Genomic DNA, 16,434 nt, shown 5'->3' with positions numbered 1-16,434 from the left:
AGTTCTGTGCATAGGCAAAACACAGAGCCTTGAAGGTATCCCCCGAAGTAGGCATTCATGGGATAAGTTATGGGAAGGTAATCCTAATATATGGACAGATGCAGCAAAACAGAGACATAGATTCCAGTTCCTGGGGAATTAGCCTTACTTAAGCACAAAAGCTCTGTGTGCCTGTGCCCAAGTACGGGAAGCCCGTGATGAAATACAACACGGTGATACAGTGAGCTCACATAGCCCTACACAAACAGAAGGTAGAGTGAGTTCTTACATGGCCTGTTAAATAATGCAGCCCTCGCCTCTTTGTCCCCTGTATCTGTGGAGGGGTTTCAGGGGTTTCTTTCCCAGAGCCTTTGTTTGTGCTTTTGGGCAGTCACCTGCCAGGCTGGAAGACCCCCTTCTTGCTTTGATGCTGCTCTCAGCTTTATATAACAGGAATTTGGGGAACTGAATCCCTTTCCCTGTGATCAGGGACCATTAAGCCTTCCTTTAGTTACACAAAGAACCATGTATGCAGTTCAGCTCATGATGGTGATCTGTAGGATCAGTTTATTGTGAATGTCCAGGGTTTGCTGTACTTGGAGGGGGATGAGCTGTGTTTAGTGTTGTACCTGAACTCCAGCTCGCACAGCCAGAGGATTTTGTTTGGTAACTCTTCCTTCGGTCAGGGGTGATCAAATCTGACCATGACACATAAGGGCAAACAGATTCATCCAGAGATCATAGAATCGTAGAATCACAGAATGGTTTGAGTTGGAAGGGACCTTAAAGCCCATCCAGTTCCAACCTCCTGCCACAGGCAGGGACACCTTCCACTAGAGCAGGTTGCTCCAAGCCCCATCCAACCTGGCCTTCAACATTTCCAGAGATCAGTGCCTACATGTTGCCTACATGTTCCTTGCAGGCTGTTGGGCAAAGACTGGAGCATCATTGCAGTAATGTGACTAGCTAAAGGGCTTCTCTGATTATAATTTTAATGCTGTATCATCATTTGTGGTTAGCTTTGTGTTTCTGGTGCTTTGGCTAATTACTCATTTAATGGAGTTTCCACTCACCTCGGGTATTCTCTTGCCTTGGACAAGCCTACAGCATTCCAGGCAGGAGCCACGTGTTTGTTCAGCCAAGTGTTTCTTCTCATCTTCTCTTGCTCTTGGTTGCTCGGCAGCTCTGCTCTTGGTTGTGCTGGGTGCTCCCAGATGGAAGGAAGAAACTTTCCGCCCTTCACAAAATCATAGAATCATAGAATGGGTTGGGTTGGAAGGGACCTTAAAAGGAGAATTGCTGTGTACTGAGGAACTGCTTTCATTTCTGATAAACCTTATCCAATGCTGCTGATCACAGTGTTAAAATGCATTTAGGGCAATAGTGACTTTTCAGATTGCTGGGCCTTTTTGCAAGCACAGTGTTGGAGAGCTGTGGCCTTTAACGTAACATTAGTGGTTGGGTTGGAATGATGCTTGATTTAGCAGAGTGCAGGGAGAGTGGATATAGTGCTTCCAGCTGCATGCCCTCCATCCCTCCCTCCGTCCTCCCAGGGGCTGATGAGGACTCACATCTTCCTGAAGCTGCTTCAGAGAATGGTTCAAAATGGGGCATAAGTGCTGACTGCACCTTTCCCATCACCTCTCTGATAAATGATTTAAGAAAGCAGTGAGTGGTGCTGCAAAAACAAATTGGAGTAAAGAACCTGTTATAAAATCACAGACTGGTTTGGGTTGGAAGGGACAATAAAGCTCATCCAGTTCCAACCCCCTGCCACGGGCAGGGACACCTTCCACTAGAGCAGGTTGCTCCAAGCCCCTGTGTCCAACCTGGCCTTGAACACTGCCAGGGATGGGGCAGCCACAGCTTCTCTGGGCAACCTGTGCCAGTGTCTCACCACCCTCACAGTAAAGAACTTCTCCCTAATACCTAGTCTGAATCTTCCTGTTCCACAAAGTTGAATGTTTATTGTGGATTTGCCACCTTCCCATTATTTTCTTATCTCCAGTTTCCTCCAAAGCTGGAAGGACTGGTAGTACTTTTCCAGGCTTCTTCCTTGATGCTTATTTAATATTTTCTCTGGTGGTGATCCTGACTGCAGCGTGCAGGAGTAGGATTGTTCCAGCGTTTTCTTCCTGCTGAATCAATAATTCATGCCTTTTCATGAGACTTTTCCCATTTTTCTACTTTCTTGAGTCTCCTGGCAAAGCTTGTTATGGGTTCATAGCCCAGTTTAGTGTTACCCCCTGTTGGTGTTCCTGGCAGTACGTACTCACTTGCCATTCACCCGTAGCCAGGCACACACAGAGCATCTCCAAACATCACCCAGGGCAGGATTTTCCAAAAGCCTTCAGCTCCACATGAATTCTGCCACTGCTGAAGTAAAAAACAAATCTGTCTGGGATCTGAGGACACTCGGAGTGCCAAGCCAGGCAGAGGGGTGCCTGTGAGACCGGGGCTGAGGGAGCTTTCCTGGTGCTGCAGGTCTGCTTCATCTGATTACCAACCTGGCAGAAGGGCAGCCCTGTGACCGGCTAAAGAGATTTCCAAGTGATATTTCCAAGATACCAGAAAATAACCCAGAAGAGGCTGATCTTTAAAACCTGTTGGCTGTTGCTGCTGCAGCATTTTGCTATTGTCAAATGAGAAGCAATTTATGACATTAGAAAGAAATTCTTCCCTATGAGGGTGCTGAGGCGCTGGCACAGGTTGCCCAGAGAAGCTGGCAGTGTTCAAAGCCAGGGTGGATGGGGCTTGGAGCAACCTGGTCTAGTAGAAGGTGTCCCTGCCTGTGGCAGGGAGTTGGAACTGGATGAGCTTTATGGTCCCTTCCAACCCAAACTGGTCTGTGATTTGATGATTTCTCCATAGTTTGACCATAGGATGCCTGTTGTAGGGCCCCGTGAGCCTGCTCACATCTGCTATGGTACCATTATGTAGGTGCAGGGATGGGAAGAATAACCTTCAGGCCATAAAGAACTGTTTTTAGCATAAAGCTATAGCTGTGCTTTGGGAGAAGACGTATAAATGAGAGTAACTCTGGCAGTTGGCTGGTGAGAACGATGCTGTTTAGTAGATATCTTCTGGTACTTTGTTTTAATGGTGATGAGCACAGAACTAGACCTCAGATACCATTTGGGTGGCTCGGGAAGGATTGGAATTGAATAAATGCAGCTTACAGGTTGTCTTCTAAGCTCACTTTCCTGCAGGTTAGAGCCCTGCTCTTCAGTAACACCACAGATGCTTTGCTGCATTGTTAAAGTGCATTAAACAATAACTACATTGTTTTGCTTTGAGATACACTTTTTTTTTTTTTTTAAATAAAAAATCAAGTTGGTTTTCAAATAGACTAAAATCTAGACCTTAAGAGTGAGAAAGCTTGAAGATGAGCAGTTCAGTTGCACTGGTGTATGCTTATGGTGGCTTCACCAGCTCCCTTCATCCTATTTCTGGCTCAGCTGTTAATGAATGAAAAAGCAAAGTTATAGGAAGAGAGTGAAAGAACACTAGAAAAAGCACTGCCACCCCTAAAAATGCTCACATAACAACTCAGTGTCATGTTACTGTGGAGAAAGGAGCAGTCAGAGATTGTAAGAGTACAAAGAATTAAAGCTTTCAGGGCATCACAGGAAAGCTATGTTGAAATAACCTGTGTGGTTAGGGAAATCAGATTGTTGGACTCACCAGACAGAAATTTTGGTGTCTTAGTTGAATTTCTTTTGCTACAAAACATTTACTGAAATGGGCGAGTTCTTCATATGCTGTCATCTCTATTTACCTAGGGGCACTTGAGAAGAATCTGTCCTTTTGTAAGCAATTCGCACCGTCAGTTTATTATAATAATATTAAAACCACTGGTCAGTGTGTGCTTTGGGGCTTCTGAGAACTTGTGGAGCCAGGCTGTGCTGGGAGCTGCTGGGGATTTTAGGCAGTTCTGCTGAGGTGAGGAAAAATCAGTGGGCCACACTGATTTTTCAGCAGATGAGGCAGGGTGGTTTATGTCTATGGACTCCAGATGTTAGCAGTTCATTTACTTAAACTCCTGTGTGAGGTTCTTAAAACTTCTCTCTGACAGAATGGTATTCAGAGTGGGGATGGAGTTAGGAGTTGGTGTGGCAAGGGTAAAACATCTGCAATAACTTGGTTATAAAGCAGTGGATGTTTAATCGATGGTGGAAATACTTGGGTTTGAGATGTATGGGGGGAGGAAGGGAAGAAGAGAGGGAGGGAGGGAGGGAGATAGATAGATACACACACACACACACACACACACACACACACGCACACATATTCCTCTTGCTTGGTATTCATACCTGGGCTAGCAGAGAGGTAGGAGACTCGTCAGGCGGAGAGCAGTTAACCAGAGTCCCCGCCATGACCATCTGGAGGGGGTTCCTTGTGCCATCCAACCCTTCCTGGCTCAGCATCTCCTCTGAAACCCTCTCTAATTTCTCTCTTTTTCATGGATGCCCCTTCTCACTTCACCTCTTCCCAAGGATTTCTCTCCCTTCAGATCTTTGAAATGCGAGTGGTATAACAGCCATCCAGCATCATTCTGTGGACGGGTTGAGAAGGGTTTTTCTCCTGGACGGAAGGTCTCTAATGATGGCACAAGTTCCTTCGTGCCCCTTTGGCCATTCTCTGCTCTGTGCTCTGAGGGCAGCAGCCTGCAGGAGGCCTGAGGGCTCAGGCAGTGATGGAGGAAGCAGTAACAGTTATTGAGACCATTAGTGTAGTTTCCAAACCAGCACTCCTGGTACTTCTGCCTGGTGACTCCTCTTGTGCTGGCCTGCACCGGCAGTGGAAACCATGGGTTTGGACAACCCCAAGCAAATTTAGATGAAGGGAGAAGCCCCAGGCTAGGAAACATGCTCCTAAAAGCCTGTGCTGAGCTTAGTCTTCCCCTTGGAACTTGAAAAGACATGTACACAGTGAAAAGGCAAGTGCCCAGCTCCAAGAGGGGCACAATCTTCTCAGCATCATCTTTGCTCCAGGCCCTAACATCATCATTGTTCTTCTGGGGCTGATCTTCCTAGTGTTTGTATCTCAGTAGACTCTGTGGGGCTGATACATATTATCATCCTTAATAAGTCACCACAGATACATTCTGACCGAGGAGGAAACATGGGTGAAAACTGGGTGTATTTTATGGCACGTTCCTGTTTGCTTACCTAAGGAGACTTAATGTTCTTTTCCTTCCTCTTTTACTGATGCAGCTGAAGAATAAATTCATGAAGAAATTGCCCCGTGATGCTGAGGCCTCCAACGTGCTGGTTGGGGAGGTAGACTTCCTGGAGGGTCCCTTCATTGCCTTCGTCCGGCTGCAGCATGCAGTCATGCTGGGTGCTCTGACTGAAGTCCCTGTACCTACCCGGTAAGAGAACTGAGCCCTTGGGAAGGGTGCAAGAATGGGAAACTCCATTTCCACCTTTTCAAATAAAAACCCCAGGCCAGAGGATGTTCTCCGTTACTTTCCATCATGTCATGTGTGAAACAATCAGGATTATTGGTTTAAAGTAACAAAACTGTAGCTGCTTAATAATCTTCAGGTCCTAAATTTGGTTATAAGATACTAGCTGCAAACCGGAACAACATTACACAAACACACTAACTTTATAACTTAGTAGTAAAGGGCACTGTCAATGTGAAATTTAAGTAGTGGGGCTTTCTTCCTGCCCCTCCTGATTCCCCCCAGTGTCACTCAGATTCCCTCTGCAGGTTTTTGCAGTACGTATTTTTCCTCTTAAACTCACATTAGGAGAAAGATGCAGTTCTAGCTCTGCTGGAGCAAAACCGGTGAGTCGGGTAAACTGAGGCATACACTTCTGTTGGGGTGGTCACATTGTATGATCTAGCCAAGTTGGATGGGGCCTTGAGCAACCTGGTCTAGTGGAAGGTGTCCCTACCCATGTCAGCGGGTTGGAACTAGATGAACTTTAAGGTCCTTTCCAACCCAAACCATTCTGTGGATTTTGTGATTCTGTGTCCCTGCTCATTGTAGCGGGGTTGGACTAGATGCCCTTTGAAGGTCCCTTCCAACCCAAACTATTCTATGATTCTATGATGCTTTCTAATGCATAATGATTCAGAGAAAACTGTCAACTTAGTGTGACTCGTGGCAAGTTAATCCGAGTCTCCCAAATACAAATATAGTGTATGTTCTTAAATATTTGAATTCACTGCTTGAAGATGTGTAACTGTACAGTGTGTTTATCTACTAGAATAACAAAGTGCTATTTGAATTCTTACCAATATTACCTTTAGTTTTACAGTTGCATATTGTTTATGAAGTAATACAGTAGAGAAGAATTATCAGTATAGATGTCCAGAGCATCTGCTGTATTTGAGTGTTAATGTAGGAGTGTATCTTTGGTTCATATACAAACAAACACCCCATCAAGGTAAGAACCTCAGTCCTCAGCCCCGCTGCGCACCTCCACTCTGGTGTGCTTCTCCTGTCAGCCTATCAAGGGTTTACTTAGTGTTTTGCTTGTAATTAGGGAGTTCAAATTGCACCTCTCACATCATCGCTACTGTGCAAATACATATTTTATGTGAACAGTCTCCAGGGCTTTCCATGCAGAGTGAAGGTTGTGGTTTGAATGCCTACAGGGTTTGAGGCTATATCAAGTAATATTTTGTGAGAAGAGGTGTACCATGACAGAAGCACATGGCTAGTGCATTACTGATACTGGAAGGAATCCCAGCCATTGTATGGAGTGGAAGTTATATGGTTGTTATAATCTGTACCTTATTTCATGTACAAACCCAAGGAAAAAGAGGATCTAGTTCTGCTGTTTGTTTAACTGCCTCCTAGTAATGCAGCAGTGTTTGTATTTCTTGGAGTTTCTGTAAGTGGCTCCTTAAAATAACCATGTCAACAGCTGTTTGCACACAGTGGGTATTCTGGCAGGAGCATGGGGAGACAAAAGTGGCTTATAAAAGGTTATTCCTCATTTCTCAGCGTTACTGAGCTCTGCATATTTCAGTGTTATGGCTTCAAAGTCTAATCCCACTTGTTTTTTTTTTTAAAACATATCTCCAAATGCTTTTCAGCAGATGTAAAATTAGGTATTGTTTGTTTTGGTAGTGGGAGCCAGGAAGTTAGATCTAGGATTGCTGAACGACCTCATTACTCAGTAGCATTAATCAAGACAATATGTCCTTCCGTGCCAACATTTTTTTCCAGGAAATAACATTATCCATTTGCTGTCCTCCAAACCGAATGCTAGCCCTAATCAAAGCAGGGAGGCTCATTAGATGGCTTTTGTGAGTAATGAAGAGCCATTTGCAGTGGCTGCATCCTGTGAAATTCAATCAAGGAAATCCCATTGGGGGCCCAGACAAGCTGTGATGGAGCATCTCCTCAGTGAGCACCGGGTCTTGGCCATCTCAGGCAGCATGTTACTGCAGTGGATGCGCACTGAGCAGCCCACAGACTCCACACAATGCTGGTGCATGAAGCCATCTCCATGTTTTGCTTTTCAAAGCACTAACCGGGTAGATTTTGCAGGGAGAGGACAGCGATAGCTTTTGATAGACTAGCTGAGAAGCAGCCCATCAGCTGTATCCACTAGCTGGGTGTGTAAGACATCACCACAGTCTTGTGTTGCAGAAGCAAATAAGACACCTGGCCCTGAAAGGTGAAAGGTTCATGATAGCCCTGCGCTGGTTTGGTTTATCCATGTTGACCCAGCACTGTAGAAAGAAAAAGGATTATTGTGTGCATAAGGTGGACAGTATTCAACATGTAGACTTCCTGTTAAATGGGTTACTTATTTCTGCTAGTTTTATATTTTTCTTCCTCCCCACATTCTTTGGCTTAGATTTTTCTTGTAAGCTACAGAATTTTGCATGCTTTGTAGAAATAAGATGGCCTGTGTAGAAATTATTCTTCCTTGGATACATCATTTTTCTAGATATTTTTCCTTCACGCTTCCTTGCTAAGGATTTTAAGCATTTCCTTTACTTAAAAGTAGGTTTTTACCTAATAGAAACCAGGAAGATCTGATGAATTCTCCAGGAAAGGTTTCTCAGTAGGGTGTTTTCTTACAACCCTGGTAATAAAACTCAGGGATCTGAAATTGGTGTAGAGAGATCCCAGACTTTCTCTGTGTTTTCTTTTTGCTGATCAGATTGAAAAAACCTTGAAGGACTGTGGTTTTCTCATGTTGAGTTTCATTCCTCAGTGCTACAAACTCCTCATTTTAGCAAGCTACTGTGCTTGCACCATGGCTTGGGTACGGCTGTTTCTCCTCTGGACAGTACAATAGCTGTAATTTTTTATTTTCATAAAAGAAATGTACAATCGTGTTGAGGTCTGCTGCCTTAATGTAATGTTGATGGGGAAAAAAGATGAAGAATGAGCAAGTGAAAGATGTTTTTTGGAGATAAGCTGTACAGACTTGCACAGGCTAATATGTAGTGCTGGGAAATTCCCTGTGTCTGCAAGTCTTAAATGAAATGAAGTATCTTGCCCACAGATTACTTAGGAAGCATGGGGCAGAACCAGGAGCCAAATTCTGCTCCCTTACCTCCTAACTTGAGCTTTTAACTGCAAAGGCATCTTTTCTTCTTCATAGGTGAGAATGAAATGTCTTGTTCATTAATTGCAGCATTGGAGTGGTTTTCAGGGCTGTGTCCTTCAGCAGCCTTTCCAGCAGAAGGACTTGCTCTGGAAAACTGTGTTCCTGTGTTGAACACCATGTAGGAAGCCTGTGATGTTGATAACATTGATCAAAACTTGAAGGATCACCTGTGTGAAATAGAAGATGGACCAACACTTCACCATCTCCTTTCATTACTGCAGTCTCAAGTTGTGCTCCTTTCATCAGCAGTCCAACCACTTATTCTGCTGAAAAAGTACATCAAGAGGTTGTTCTTCCAGCCTTCCAGACCAGCATTTGTCTCTATGCTGAATGCCTTGCAGGCTTCTCACACGGTGTCCAACAACAGGATTGCTTCCCCCCACCCATCTCAAAATTAAAAACATTTTGTCAGGACTTTACTGAGTTTCCTTTGGGTAGGTGCCTTTAATCTTTACGGAGTCGTTGCTCTTGCTTGCTCCACATTTGACAGGCGTGGATGAGTTTTGGATTGGAATTGCTCATTTATGAGAATAAATTTATTCTGGTTGGGTTTGGTGGCATAGTCCATACAACTAGAAGGTGAATCATACATAGTTGGTGGCCATCATCTGCTTGAGAAGGGTGTAAAGCATGCAAAAACAACAGGAGAGAAATAGTGCTTTAGGTAAAACAATAACAAATTTCTGAGTTTCTGGCTCACTATCAGCTTGGAAGCAAAAGGATTTTGAATGCTTTGACTGTGCTGTCATATCAAGTTCAAGACCAGATATTTCTCTGGGGAGAATCATTGAATTTTGTTACTACTTTAGAGAGACTTTGAGCTGAGTGATATGAGGTGAACCTCACATCCTCTGCGTTGAAGCATCCTTAGCAATGTTAAATATCAGAAATGGAGGTTTGATAATTCAGCATGTGTTGTGTTCTGGTTTTCATCTTGGCAGATGAAGAGGAGTATGTCACAGCTAGAAGCGAGGACTTTCTTAGGTGGAAGTATTCATAACTAAATGACACTAAATGCATGGAAACATAATGTAGTCCAAACCACTAAAATGCATCAATGTTTTTTGTCTTTCTAATATTTGGCTCTTTAAAAGGTCTTGTTCTACACGCTGAAGGTAATTCTGAGATGAATCAGTCAAGACAAAGAATTTGGAAGGTGTCATAAACTGCTTGTTTCCAAGAACATTTTAGTAAGTGCAGGAGCATTCAGGTGCTTGTGTTAGGCACTGGAAGAGAGCTAGTGTAATTATTTCAGAAGATGGTTATGAAAATGTCTCGTTCCCCTGGAGAATCAGAATGTCAAGCAGCAACTTCTGAAGTTAGGAACGTTTTTTTAAAATTAACATTTTGGGATAATTTGCATCCCAGAGTTCTTAGATTTGGCTGAGGAACAGTTTTATAATGTTGCTTTATAATAACTTGTGAAACACTTGGAAGGTTCCAAGAGGTAGGAGGAGAGAGAGGGCATGACCTAGGCGTGTATGGCTTAGTCACCTCCATGTGAACCTTAAGTAAAGTACTTGAACTCTCATGAAGAGTTCAATTAGGAAATGTTACTGTTAGTGATGCCAATTAATATGTATTTATGGATCCTGTCCTACTGGCTTGATGCCTTTTTTAAATAGGACTCTAGATTTTTTTTATCTAGAAAGTACTTGTGTGCATATAATATACCTTGTAAGACATTAGTACGTCATGATATTTGATTTAGAAACCTGAAATAATATTTAATATTATGAATGTAAGGGGAGGAGTACTTCTGGTGAGATGCCACACCTCTCAACCCTGGTGTGTTCCACATTTTATCAGCAGCTTTTGAGAAAATGTATACTTAACATAGCAAAGATTGACAAATAACAAAGAGGGTGTCTCCGTGCGTGGCCCAGACCAATCTGGTCATCTGTGCTTTAACTTGGCCTCATGTCAGTTTCCTCCTCTAGGGACAGAGAGCGCAGGTGGAGGGGCCATGCTCAAAGTGCTGCTTGTCTCTGGGTCATGACCGAGGCCATCCTGGGTATAGCAGATTGTTCCATCAGGGCTAAAACTGCTGAAACCTGTTTTCCTAAAAGTACGTGCCATGTCCTTTCCGTTCACCATGGCAGTAATCCCAGCTCTCCCTGTCATCCTTCTGTGTTTCTAAGACATAGAATCATATCAGAATCACAGACTGGTTTGGGTTGGAAGGGACCTTAAAGCTCATCCAGTTCCAACCCCCTGCCACGGGCAGGGACACCTTCCACTAGAGCAGGTTGCTCCAAGCCCCTGTGTCCAACCTGGCCTTGAACACTGCCAGGGATGGGGCAGCCACAGCTTCTCTGGGAAACCTGTGCCAGCGCCTCAGCACCCTCACAGTAAAGAACTTCTTCCTTACATCTAATCTAAATCTCCCCTCTTCTAGTTTAAAGCCATTCCCCCTTGTCCTACTTCCCATGCTTGTCCATACCTGAAGTCCTGTCCCCTGGCTCCTAGCTTCTTTTTCTCAGGAAAACAGGCTCACATCAAGTTTCTGAGTAGCCATAGGTTATTTCATCTCTATTTGCACTGACAGAACCACCAGCTCTTGGATGGTTTCCCTGGGGAAGACACTGATAGATCAGAGAAGGTTCGTGGAAGAGCCTTCAAAGTGACTAAAGAGAGGAGAAAAGCCTCAAATGGTGTAGTCTAACTTGACAGATGAGTGACTGGATCGATAGGGGAGGGTATTTAAAGGGATTTAATTATCGAGGGTTCTTCAGTCTAGCTATGAGAGACAACTGAAATTTATGACTGGAAGTTGAAGCTAACCCAAATTCACACTGAAGGTGATGCAAAAGGTTTTAGATGAGACAACTTACTCAACGTTATAGTGTGTTTATTTTCCATTACTAATTGAAAGGTAGAGCTGTAATTGGAAAAAGGTTCAATTCAGGAAGCTTTAGAGCTGTTTTGAGCAGCAGTAAGTGTTTCTGTTTGAAACACATGCTGATATGGAGTTTGCTGAAAATTGCCCCAATAATTGCCTTTGCTAAATTAGGTGAAATGGAGACATTGGTCTCCTGCCATGTGACTTCTTTTGTTGCTAATTGCAAGGGTGAGTTGACATGTGAGAGAGACAGACTTTTATCTCAAGGTCACTAGATAGAGTCCAGCTCAGGCTGATCACTTGAAACGACACCAGCACGATGGTCTTCACTGAAAACCCACTGACCACCAAGTGCTGGCCATTGTGTGAGATGGCCACCAGAACGAACAGGGCTTTCTTGATAAGCCAGTTGTCAGGGCAAAGAGCTGAGCGTGAAGACAGATGTATTTTGTGCCATAGCCATGAACCAAATCATTTTTTGTGGAACAAATCTGAACAGGGGATTTAGAGGAAGCTTGTGTTTCCACAGGCAAGGCTCTAGATGCTGTGTGAGTAAGTAACTGCCAGCTTAGCACCTGTCTACAGTGCTAAATCAACTCTGAAGTAACAGTATTTCTACAGAAGGTAGGGGCTTTTACCATTTCAGCATTGATGCCTTGGGCTTGCACATGAAACTTAGTTTAGGAACTGGGAGTGTCAAAGATAAGGCTTACGTCTTTCCTGAATTAAGTATTATTTGAATGGTGGTATCTTTTTTATTATTATTTATTTACTTTTCATTCCAGGCCAGGAGGATGTAGGTACGTTTGAAGATCCCACCTTGAGGCCATACTTAAAACTCCTTGAATGAGTGTCAGTTAAGACGTTAGAAAACGCAGCTACCTTGCATCAGCATTCCCATTACTCTGGCACAACTGCTAGACAATTTTATTGGCAGAAGCTTCCATTTTCCATGTATAGCTTTTCCATTAAGGGCTCTTATTAGAACGCACTGCAACATAGGCAAGGCCTGATTCATAGCATGTTAGCACTGACAAAAGCAAGGGCAGGAAAGATAAAGAGCAGTAATTTCCTTCCTCCAAAAGTTTCATATCATGGTGTTTTCCAAACTCATTAGCAGTGACTTGAACATAGTTGCTGCCCAAAGAGATCATGTAAGAAGTCAGCTCCTAATACCTTGTAGATGTTGTCACCCTTGCTGATGGTGCCTGCCATAGGAATAGACTCACACCTTAAGTTGTGTGCTTAAGAATTAAGCTGTGACTGTAAAACCATCAGATGGGCTTACAGGTCTCTGGTATGTATCTTATACTTGGAGTGGAAATTCAGGGCATATAAATTGGGCTTAATTATTTATAGCTAAAGCCCTATTTTAGATTAATGGTTTCCCTTCACGTGGGGGTGCTGAACTGTAACAGAGATCTGATCCCCAGCAGAGCATTAATAAGCACGTGGAGTGCTGTCTGATATAGCTTGGAGGAGCAAGGAAGTTCACAGTGAGCAATGTGGATGGTTAATCACATCTTCCCTCTGTGCCCACTGCTGTGTTGGCCCTGCCTGGCCCATCCTGTGGGCTTTCTGTGGTGCATAGGGCATGAATGCTCAACCACCCTGCACTGGAGCTGGCATCTGTCATGTGTAGTTCACTTCCAGGTACCGGCCACTGGAAGAACTGCATCCTTAAGTCTAGGATGCTGGATGGTAGCAACCTCTGTGTAGGGCTGTCATGATAGCATTCGGCCTTAGTGGTCTCAGTAGTGGTCTCAAAGCTTAAGGGAGCAAAACTCTGGGTAGTGTCTTGCTGAGTAAGTGTGAGTAAGTGTGATGAGCTACAGGGTGTAACCTCTGCTCCCAAATTAGCTGGAGGCCACTGGCAGCCTCTGGATCTTTAACAAGGACCACAACTTTAGAAAGTTGAATTTCCATCCAGATATTGTATAAGTAATAAGCCATCCATTTTGCTATGCTAAAGGGGAACAATCTGCTTGTTTTGTCAGATTCCTCTTCATTCTGCTGGGACCGAAGGGCAAAGCAAAGTCCTATCATGAGATTGGGCGAGCCATTGCCACGCTGATGTCAGATGAGGTAGGTGTCTTGACATCTCCTGTGAGAAATGGGTTCTCCCAGGTTTCACTTCATTAGCTGATAATGATGTTCTTTGCTCCAGCATGGTTGACAGGAATATACACATAAAGCTGAAATATCCAAATGTCACCTCCTAATTCCATGTGTTCATGTAATTATTTAATTATTTCACCTGGCTTTATGTTTTTATAAAAGCATGACTGTAGGAAGGTTTTGTCCATTGTGTGTATTTTCCTTCTAGCAATCACTCTTCCCAATAGACTGTCATAGAATCATAGAATCAACTAGGTTGGGAAAGACTTTTGAGTCTGATCTTTGAATTAATCTTGTCATGGTGCACACCTTCTGTCACATTCCATGATCCTGTTAACACACAGGCATGCTCCAGGTAATTACAGCAGAAATGGTTACACCCAGGACATACTGTTGTGTGTTGCACTGTATCTCAGAGCACTTCTTCATTCAGGCAGTGCTTATATATTATCCATGAGCAGCTAGCAATTACTTGCTAATCATACACCACAATGAGATGACTGGGCTTTCAATATTCATTTATGGCTTTTTTCTTCCAGTGTCCCGTGGGCTTTGTGGATCTGGGGCTGATTTACATTATGTTTGTTTCTTGCTGTGTCCTTATGTTGTTTTTGCTCTCATATGGTTCCCTTAATTACCACTTGCCTGGTAATTAAGGCAAGTTTTCTCTCCTGCTTTCTGTCGTTTGCACTGCTTGGAGCAATGGTTTAGTTTCCATGGCCCCACAGTCCTGCTTCCTACCACTGGCTGTTCTTCTTAAGTCTGTCACATTTGCTCATCCACCTCCATTCCAAGCAGTCCAGAAGATACTTGTAAAATTCAGCATTAATGCTATTTTTCCTCTCTTTTCTCATTCATTCTTCATCAAAAATACAAGACCTTTCAGTAAAACCAGTCTGTGCTTCTTGTTATTATTTTTGAATAAATATTGTCATAATTTCCATGTCACAGGATTGGAAACTAACCTATTTTTTGATATACTGAAGCAGATAGGGAAAGAGGATCAATTTTTTTTTTGTGCCTTTGTAAAAGTGTCTTCTCAAAGTGTAATTGAAACTCATTATTTAAATGAAAACTTTTGGGTAAAAGAAATGGATAATTGCTTTACTAACATTTTGAAAAATGTTAGAAATGTATGTCTTGCTAAAAATTAGAAATACATATGCCTGCAGGAAAAGAATATCTACCATTAAATGACCAACCAAAGGAATGGGCTTTTCTGAGGTTCACACACTCTTGTGCCAAGTGTCCTGGTACTTTCTGAGAATGAATTTTTATAGAATAAAATTCGATAGCTGCCCCTACAGTCTGGGCTACAGAAAATGCAACCCGTTCTCTATGGATCTCTCTTTTCCTTGCAGGTGTTCCATGACATTGCCTATAAAGCCAAGGACCGGCAGGACCTGATCGCTGGCATCGATGAGTTTCTGGATGAAGTCATTGTGCTCCCCCCTGGGGAGTGGGATCCAGCCATTAGGATAGAGCCCCCCAAGTCTCTTCCTTCTTCAGATAAAAGGTAACAGCAGGAGACAGGCAGGTTTAGCTCTGTGATGGGCGACAGTGTGCATCAGATCTGAAAAGGTGATGGGAAGAGCTGCTTTGGGTACACCAGGTTTGTTGAGCAACTTCAGTGACTGCATCTGCCTGTCTGTGTTTAGAAGGTACTAGAAATAATTTTGGAAGATATGTGGGTGATGAGACACTGGCACAGGTTGTCCAGAGAAGCTGTGGCTGCCCCAGCCCTGGCAGTGTTCAAGGCCAGGTTGGATGGGGCTTGGAGCAACCTGGTGTAATGGAAGCTGTCCCTGCCCCTGGCAGGGGGTTGGAACTAGATAAGCTTTAAGGCCCCTTCCAACCCAAACCATTCTAGGATTCCATGATGATTTTCAGGTCTTTCTTAATAGCTGGAGGGAGGATGTTCTTGCAGTTCTGTACCCTTCATGGTGATGTTGTAGGCATATAACATACGTAGTGGTTATCCAGACTCCTTGGGGTTCTGCTTGGTCTTTTTAATACACTATGTTCCACTTGCTGCCAGCAGGTCAGCCTTCTAGTCTCCTTTGTACAACGTGGCTCTAGGAAGGGCTGTGGAACATTTGTTCAGAGGAAGATTATGGATCTTGGATTATGTTGGGTGGAGCCGTCAGACAATGCAGTGACCCTCAGTTTGCCTTGCCTTCTTGCCTAGGAAAAACATGTACTCCGGTGGAGAAAACCTCCAGATGAATGGAGACACACCTCATGATGGTGGACACGGTGGTGGGGGCCATGGGGACTGCGAAGAGTTGCAACGAACTGGCAGGTCAGTAATGCTCTGCTTAATGGGATGTGCCTGGAGTCACCCATGCAAGGTGGCAGTGTTCCCTTTGCAGAACCATTTCTGCTCCCCTTCTGCTTTCCATCCCGACATACTGTTTGCATAGGTTGAGCTGTGACCCCAGAACCCAGTGCCCAGCTTGAGGCTGCCTGAAGGATGCTGAACACCCAGCCTCAGCAAATTACAAAGCATCTTAAATATACACAAAAAAATGAAAGAAGGCCCAGGTAGGTGTTTGCTGTTGACAGCCTGTGACATTAGGTGATCTGTGAGGGATGTAAACGTGGCAGGTACAGCTAGTTTCCATTTGGATTGCTGCAAGCATTTTAGCCAGGAGCAGAGGCATTCCCTTTTCCAGACATTCCTGTTGTAGTTGAATTGCAAAATGAAGGCTTTTATGGGATAGAAATACAGAAGGTAACAGAGCCCAAGGCTTTACTCTCTGCTTTATTACTCTGCTTGTATGCCATGTAAAAGTCCAGTAGGGTGGGAATGCAGTCCAGGTGGCCATAAAACGGTGTGCTCAGCATTTCAAGGTCACTACACAGATTTTTGTGGTGGCATTGTGCCCTCCCTCCCACTCTCTGTTT

The 16,434-nt window shown here is 43.8% G+C and overlaps 1 protein-coding gene across 6 annotated transcripts in view; it reads left to right on the top strand.

The window, feature by feature from the left end:
• The window catches only part of SLC4A4 (solute carrier family 4 member 4), a 161,899-nt gene that overhangs the window by 107,338 nt on the left and 38,127 nt on the right, over nt 1-16,434 (top strand). For all 6 annotated transcript variants that reach the window (XM_030478872.1, XM_030478876.1, XM_030478873.1 and 3 more), the window contains 4 exons: nt 5,196-5,353; nt 13,407-13,494; nt 14,889-15,043; nt 15,716-15,829. In XM_030478872.1, the coding sequence (XP_030334732.1) occupies nt 5,196-5,353; nt 13,407-13,494; nt 14,889-15,043; nt 15,716-15,829 (515 nt within the window). The remainder of the gene's footprint in view (nt 1-5,195; nt 5,354-13,406; nt 13,495-14,888; nt 15,044-15,715; nt 15,830-16,434) is intronic.

Source organism: Strigops habroptila, chromosome 3, assembly GCF_004027225.2.
Source record: "Strigops habroptila isolate Jane chromosome 3, bStrHab1.2.pri, whole genome shotgun sequence".
Classification (NCBI taxonomy): Eukaryota; Metazoa; Chordata; class Aves; order Psittaciformes; family Psittacidae; genus Strigops; species Strigops habroptila.
This window is presented reverse-complemented; position numbering and strand designations above follow the sequence as displayed.